Source organism: Lutra lutra, chromosome 1 (genome assembly GCF_902655055.1).
Source record: "Lutra lutra chromosome 1, mLutLut1.2, whole genome shotgun sequence".
Taxonomy (NCBI): domain Eukaryota; kingdom Metazoa; phylum Chordata; class Mammalia; order Carnivora; family Mustelidae; genus Lutra; species Lutra lutra.
Window position 1 is genome coordinate 216,717,541 of NC_062278.1, and position 7,986 is coordinate 216,725,526.

General features: G+C 41.8%; 2 protein-coding genes across 2 annotated transcripts; one reads left to right on the forward strand and one right to left on the reverse strand.

The window, feature by feature from the left end:
* The first annotated feature begins 908 nt into the window (after positions 1-908).
* LOC125085386 (olfactory receptor 18-like) lies at positions 909-1,847 on the forward strand. Its single transcript, XM_047703646.1, has one exon. It carries the CDS (start codon positions 1,017-1,019, stop codon positions 1,845-1,847), a length of 831 nt encoding a protein of 276 aa, XP_047559602.1. The 5' UTR covers positions 909-1,016.
* A 3,893-nt stretch (positions 1,848-5,740) lies between these two features.
* On the reverse strand, positions 5,741-6,676 carry LOC125085402 (olfactory receptor 7D4-like). The gene has a single exon (XM_047703647.1). It carries the CDS (start codon positions 6,671-6,673, stop codon positions 5,741-5,743), a length of 933 nt encoding a protein of 310 aa, XP_047559603.1. The 5' UTR covers positions 6,674-6,676.
* Between the last annotated feature and the right edge of the window lie 1,310 nt (positions 6,677-7,986).

Here is a 7,986-nt window from a genome sequence, read left to right on the forward strand (position 1 = left end):
ATAGAAATTCTTGTTTGTGTAATATGGAGGTGGGCACAAGAATTTTATTAGGAATATTCTAATAAGGGACACCTGCGTGGCTCAGTCAGCTAAGTGTCCAACTCTTGATTTTGGCTCAGGTCATGATCTCAGGGTCCTGGGATGGAGCCCCACATTGGGCTCTGTGCTCAGTGTGAAGGCAACCTAAGTTTCTCTCTCTCCCTCTACCTCCTCCTGCTTGTACTCTCGTTCTCTGTGTGTCTCTCTGAATAAATAAATATTTTTTTAAAAAGGGAATATTGTAATAAGAAATTAAGAAATAATAAAGTTCATCTTTCAGGTAATACTATGCCACTTTTGAAGTGCTTGAAATAGATGTATATACTTCAATGACACTTAAAACACATTCTTGTGGTAAGTGAGAACTCAGGAAACAATATGTGTATTATTATAGTATTAAATAAGTTTTTAAGAAAACTGTTTATGGATGCATAAATCAGTACTAATATTATGGAAACATTGAAAGGAAAATGTATCTACCACATTTATGACAGTGTTTGTCTTTGGGCAGCTGAAATGCAGGGGAATGGGATCATGCAGGGAAAGCAAGAAAACTCAATTTTTACTGGCAACAAACATGAGTTCTGAAGCCAAGTATAACTAGGTATTTCCATATTTGTACATTTGTATGTTTCTCTAACATTCTTTTGCTCAATGTCTTCATAGTGGGTATATATAGAAACAGGTAAATAGCTCAGACAGCAGTAAGAAATGAGTTCTAAGAAGAGTTTACAGTTGAGAAATGTTGCTGAAGGTAGTGGGATGTATGCTGGGCAAGTGTGAATTGCTTGAATCAAAATAGGCACATTTAGCTGGGTGTCTCTGCACTTGTTTTGTTTATTCAATACTCTCTTCTATTTGAGAAGTGTCCCACCTGCGTGGAACCACAGAATCTAACAGCTGTCTCAGATTTCCTTCTCCTGGGCCTCTCAGATGATCCAGAACTGGAGCCCATTCTCTTTGGGCTGTTCCTGTCCATGTACCTGGTCACCTTGCTTGGGAACCTGCTCATCATCCTGGCCGTCAGCTCTGACTCCCACCTCCACACGCCCATGTACTTCTTCCTCTCCAACCTGTCCTTGGCTGATATTGGTTTCAGCAGCACGACAATCCCCAAGATGCTGGTGAACATTCAAACACACAGCAAGTCTATCACCTATGCAGGCTGCCTAACTCAGGTGTCCTTTTTTTTCCTGTTTGGGTGTTTGGACAATCTGCTCCTGGCTGTGATGGCCTATGACCGGTTTGTGGCCATTTGTCACCCCCTGAACTATTCAGTCATCATGAGCCCATGCCTCTGTGTCTTGTTGGTCCTGATGTCATTTTTCGGCAGCGTTTTGGACTCTCAGATTCATTGTTTGATGGTGTCCCAACTTACCTTTTGCACAAATGTGGAAATTCATCATTTCTTTTGTGATGCACCTCAACTCTTCCACCTTGCCTGCTCTGATACCTCCATCCACACCATACTAATGTATTTTATCGGTGCCATCTTTGGTGGTGTTCCCCTCTCGGGGATCCTTTGTTCTTATACACGAATTATTTCCTCCATTCTGAGAGTCCCATCCACAGGTGGGAAGTACAAAGCCTTTTCTACCTGTAGCTCCCACTTGTTGGTTGTTTGCTTGTTTTATGGAACAGCCATTGGAGTGTACCTCAGTTCATCCATCTCCTCCTCCCTCAGGAAGGGTGCAGTGACCTCGGTGGTGTACACTGTGGTCACTCCTATACTGAACCCCTTCATCTACACCCTGAGGAACAAGGACATCAAGAGGGCACTGTGGGGGACAATCAGCAGAACAGTCTAATATCAGCATTTGTGTTAATCTTTCTGGGTTCATAGAACTGGAACATGCAGGGAATCAACAACATCAAGAAATTCTGAATCTGCAGCCACATGGTATATATACCTATATGGATCTCTGATTTTGCTTATACAACTATTCCTGTTAGCATAGCTCTAATGGAAATGGGGGATTATTTTGGACTCGCCACTTAAATCATAGTCACTGCAGGATTATGTGTATATATGTACTCCTCTCACTTTCTTTATGCATTGCCCAGGATTCTTGGTCATGAGCAGTCTTGTTTCTATCATTGCAAAATAATCATAACTCTCCCTCTCTTGTTTTTTTTTCCTTTTTAAAAAGATATTTTACCTATTCATTTGAGAGAAACAGCCCAAGCAGGGGGAGAGGCAGAGGGAGATGCTGGCTCCCTGTTGAGGTGGGAGCCCATCATGGGGCTTGATTGTGACCTAAGCCAAAGGCAGAGTAAATATCTGAGACACCCAGGTGCCCCATCTTGTTATTTTCCTATGATTCTGCCCCACCCCTAGCGCCATTTGTTAGGAGGATCTAAACTCTACCTTAAGGTTCAAAACATCTAAAACATTTCTGTGCCTTAATGATCTTGATCAGATTTTTTAAAAAGTAGGCTTCACACCCAGCATGGAGTCCAACATGGGGCTTGAACTACGACCCTGAGATCAAGACCCAAGCTGAGATAAAGAATCAGATGCTCAACTGACTAGGCCTCCCGGAGTCACATCTTGATCATATTTCTGAGTGAATAGGATAACGATTGAATTTCCTTCTGAAGCTGAAATGAGACACTATTAATATTGAGTTTGAATAAACAGTTATCAAGTTTCCTGGAACTTCCCTAGGAAACCTGGGGTGTACAATTCCCAAGGAATAGATGGGAGAGAAACTACCAGAACAGAGGTGATCCTAATTTTCCTGATGATTGTCCTTCCCATTCCATCTAATTTCTCCTCAGTTACATTATATAACTAGACACAAAGGGATAAATACTGTATAATTCCACTTATATAAGAGGAATATAGTAGTCAAATTCACAGAGACAGAGAGTAGAATGGTGGGAGCCAGGAGCTGGGGTAGGGAAAAGGGGCATTAGTGTTTAATGGGACAGTTTCAGTTTGGGATGGTAGAATAGTTCTAGAGATGGATGGTAGTGATGGTTGTGAATGTCCTTATTACTACTGATCTATACAGTTAAAAGTGGTTAAGGTGGTAAATTTTATGTTATTTTTCCACAATTAAAAACAACAACAGGGGCACCTAGGTGGCTCAGTGGGTTAAAGCCTCTGCCTTCGGCTCCAGTCATGATCCCAGGGTCCTGGGATCCAGCCCCACATTGGGCTCTCTGCTCAGATGGGAGCCTGCTTCACTTCTCTCTGCCTGCCTCTCTGTCTGCTTGTAATCTCTGTCTGTCAAATAAATAAATAAAATCTTAAAAACAACAACCACAATGACAACAAAGATCTCCTGTCAGAAATAAGGGTTTTCTTTTTTTTTTCTTTTTTTAATTTTTTAATTTATTTTCAACATAACAGTATTCATTGTTTTTGTACCACACCCAATGTCCATGTAATCTGTGCCCTCTCTAATACCCACCACCTGGTTCCTCCAACCTCCCACCCCCACCTCTTCAAACCCTTCAGATTGTTTTTCAGAGTCCATAGTCTCTCATTGTTCACCTCCCCTTCCAATTTCCCCCAACTCCCTTCTCCTGTCAGAAATAAGGGACATGTTGGGGGAAATTGGAAGGGGAGGTGAACAATGAGAGACTATGGACTCTGAAAAACAATTTGAAGGGTTTGAAGAGGTGGGGGGGTGGGAGGTTGGGGGAACCAGGTGATAGGTATTAGAGAGGACACGGACTGCATGGAGCACTGGGTGTGGTACAAAAACAATGAATACTGTTATGCTGAAAATAAATTAAAAAAAAAAAGATTAAGAAAAAAAAGAAATAAGGGACATGTTGCTTCAAATGTTGGGCGTTCCTCAACCCTCGGAATTCAATCCCTATAGGGATCTGTCTCAGCAAGGTCATGCCTCCTTCTTGAGGCAACCCACATCTGATAACTGTTTGATGTGGGTGTAAACATTTGTACCCTTTGCCCTAATTCCAGCCAACTTTAAGACATCATCTTACCTCCAGAGCTCCCTGCTCGTTTTCAGAGGTCTTTGATGGATGTCAGTTTGGCTTGACTTTTTCCAATGTAATTCCTTGTTGCAAAAAATTAGCCAACCACAAGATTGCCCTCCCCTCTCACACCAACCACAAGTTCAGGGGTCTCAAGGTCCACTCTCACATCAGACCAGTTGAATACAAATTTGGGAACTTTTTCACATTTGATAATTTGCTAGAATGATTCAAACTGAGAGGACTGCCCCAGATTTGATGATGAACTAGAATAACTCATAGAACTCAAGAAGCAGCATACTATGATTGCAGTTTTATTACAGCAAAAAGATACAAATTAGATTCAGCCAAAGGAAGATACACATAATACGAGGTCTAGAACATCCTATATGTGAAGCCTTTTGTTGTCTTCTTTCCTTGGAGTTCAGACCCGTTACCTTTTCCTGGGATGATATCTGTGACAATACTCAAAGACTGTTACCAACCAGGTAGTTCATCTGAGTTGCGGTGTCCAAAATTTTTATTGAGGCTTTGCTACGTACATATGATTAGTTGAAATATGACCTATATGGCTGAGCTCAATTTCCAGCCTTCCTCCTAAGGCTGGGCTGATATCTCTTTCCCCAAAGCTCCAGCCTTTTCATCACATGGCTGGTCTCTTTGGCATGGACAACCCCCATCCTGAGCCATTTCATTAGCATAAACTATGAGTTGTGGTCTATGAGGCCCTCCATGAATAGTCAATCACTCCAGATCACTAGGAAATTTCAAGTGTTTAAAAGTTACCCCTGGGAGCTGGGACAAAGCCATATCTCTCTTTAGATGAGGCCAAATTCCTTACTACACATTTGCCTTTGCCCAGTTGTTGATTCCAGGAGCACTGCCTGGTAAACATCCTGTGTGCTAATCATTGTCTAATTGTCTGCTTCACAAGGAACTCTGTGTGGGACACCTTGTTACTAATAACATTTATTTGAGAAAATTTAAAAACAGTTCCAAGGTAGTTGAAATGGCCCATAATATTCTTTGAATTACAAACCCAACACTTAGTTCAGGAATGGGAAATTTCAAGGAAAGGAGAAGAGCAATGGGAGCATTCATTCATTCAGTGTCTCCCTGGGGCAGCAGGGAGGCACCCACTGAAAAGTTGAATGATTCTGGAAACCCAAACTCAGAGTTGTTTGGAAATGCACTCAATAAACACATGGAGAAAAGTTCAACCTTGCTAATAACCAAATAAATAATTTATCCATCAGTGTATATAGTTTCTTTGGACTTATAATGTGATCAGAGAAACTGAGATCCTGGATTTATGCTTTATGAGGGCAAAGATTTTTGTCTTCTTTTTTTCCCACTTCACTCCTGTGTTCCAGACACCTACTTCAGCCTGGCACACCAAAGGTGCTTAGTAAAGGAACTAGCAATAGTTACTGATAAAATGCACTACTTCATAATTCTTATGCAACTATTCTGATTTGGTACTTAAAGTGGCTGTTGGATTGGAAGTCCAAGCTGAGGCATAGTAATAGGAATGTAAAAGGAGGGGATGTGGAGAGTTGGAGTGAGGATAACAGAGCAGTCAACATAAGAGGTTAAGGTACATCAGAAAAAGTACTCGCAAAGCAATTCTGAGCAAAGTCACTTATGAAGGATGGGTGAGAAGTAAAACTCAATGTCATCCAGAGGCAGGATTTCATTAGCCAAGGGCTGCTGTTCCTGTCAGTTCAACAACCCAGGACGAGCATTCACATCACTGAATGTAGATTGTGCTCCCCAAAACTTTTTGTAGAGCCCCCTTGAGGTCCCTGTTCCGTAGGCTGTAGATGAAGGGGTTCAGCATTGGGGTGACCACAGTGTACATCACTGAGGCAATCATGTCCCTCCAGGAAGATGCATCAGAACTGAGATACACACCAAGGCCTGTCCCATAGAATAAAGAAACCACAGACAGGTGAGATGCACAGGTAGAAAATGCCTTGTACTTCCCATTAGTTGATGGGATTCTCAGGATTGAGGAGGTGATTCGGGTATAGGAGAAAAGGATTCCAGAGAAGGGAATGATGCCAAGAAGGCTAGTTACGATATATAGCAGGATACGATTGACCCATGTGTCTGAGCAGGCAAGCGTGAGGGCCTTAGCAAGTTCACAGTAAAAGTGTGGAATTACCCAGTTGGTGCAGAAGGAAAGCCGAAGTATCAACAGACTCTGGGTCAGGGAGTATGACAAGCTGATGAACCAGGACATGAGAACCAGGAGGCCACAGAGTTGTGGGTTCATGATGACTGGGTAGTGCAAGGGGTGGCAGATGGCCACAAACCGGTCATAGGCCATCACAGTGAGGAGAAAAGTGTCCATACCTCCAAAAACCATAAAGAAATACATCTGGATGATGCAACCTGCATAGGTGATGGATTTGCTCCGTGTTTGGATGTTCATCAGCATCTTAGGGACCGTGGTGGAGATGAAACTTATGTCAGCAAAGGACAAGTTGGAGAGGAAGAAGTACATGGGGGTGTGGAGGTGGGAGTCACAGCTGATGGCCAGGATGATGAGCAGATTCCCAAGCACGGTGACTAGGTACATGGACAAGAACAGACCAAAGAGAAGGGGTTGAGGCACTGAGTCTTGGGAAAATCCCAGGAGTAAAAATTCTGATGCACTTGTTTGATTTCTTGCTTCCATGTTGCCAACTCATCAGCTAGACGATATAAGTAGGGAGTGACCATGAAATAGGCACTAGATAGACTCTAGGATCTCTCTACTATTTTTGTTTCTTGGAGTGAAGTGCTGTGCATAATAGCCTTAACATTACAAAGTTTAGGAATCCTACATTCTGTTATTCATTACATGCAACATTTAATAATGTTGATCAACCCCTGTCCATTGGCCTCTGGGACACTCATTTATCCTATTTATCTAGAATCATCAAATCTAAAAAGTTAAGAACCATGTTAGATCTTAGCGATAAAATGGTCCAAATTCACTCTAAAACAAACGTGGAACATGAGGTCTGGTGAACCTCAGTAACTTAATCTGGATTATCCAACTTGTCTGGAACCCTAAAAAGGATCAGATACATATGTCTCAGAGGTGAGAAAATTTGAGAGTCTCTCAAATATCTGGATAGACTCTTTCAGGATGAGTAGAATGTAGGTTTACTCTTCAATAATAAAGAAAGGAAGAAAAAGAGAATGTTCTTACCAAATAATAAACCACATGAACAAATTCTTAACACTTAGTGTACCAGGAGCCATCAACATCCTGCAGGGAGGGACAGAGCCAGATGCTTCCTGGACATTATTATTGCTTGACAAAATATCTTTCATCTGTGAACTTAAATATTGGTGAAAATGTCTAATGAAAACATAGGTATCAAGGTTTCAACCATTTCAGTACCATAAGATAAAATAATACTAAGGTCACAAACAGAATTTTGAGTCATATCCTCAGTGGTGTTCATCATTCAGTGGGTGGCTCCATCAGTGAAGCGTCTGCCTTTGGCTCAGTTCGTGATCCCAGGATCCTGGAATCAAGTCCTACATCCGGCTCCTTGCTCAGCGGGGAACCTACTTCTCCCTCTCCCTCTGCCTACAATTCCCCCTGCTTGTGCTTTCGCTTTTTCTGTCAAATAAAGAAACAAAGTCTTAAAAAAGTTTTCCACAAGGAAAATTTTTTTTTTGTAACTGTGTAGTGGCAGATGTTAACTGGAATTATTTTGCTAATTCACCAAATATTATATATGCTATATTTTATATATATATATATATATATATATATATATATATATATATATTATAATTTTATTTAATTATTTGCCAGAGAGATTGAGAGAGAGAGAGAGAGATTGAGCACAGGCAGGGGGAGCACCAGAAGGAGAGAATGAAGCAGGCTCCCACCAAGCAGGGAGCCTGATATGGGGCTCAATCCCAGGACCCTTGGGATCATGACCTGAGCCGAAGGCAGACTCTTGACCAATGGAGCCGCTCAGGCACCCT

Excerpts from the sequence above, each read along its gene's own strand:
- LOC125085402 (XM_047703647.1), bottom strand. The coding sequence starts at position 6,673 with ATGGAAGCAAGAAATCAAACAAGTGCATCAGAATTTTTACTCCTGGGA.
- LOC125085386 (XM_047703646.1), top strand. The coding sequence starts at position 1,017 with ATGTACCTGGTCACCTTGCTTGGGAACCTGCTCATCATCCTGGCCGTC.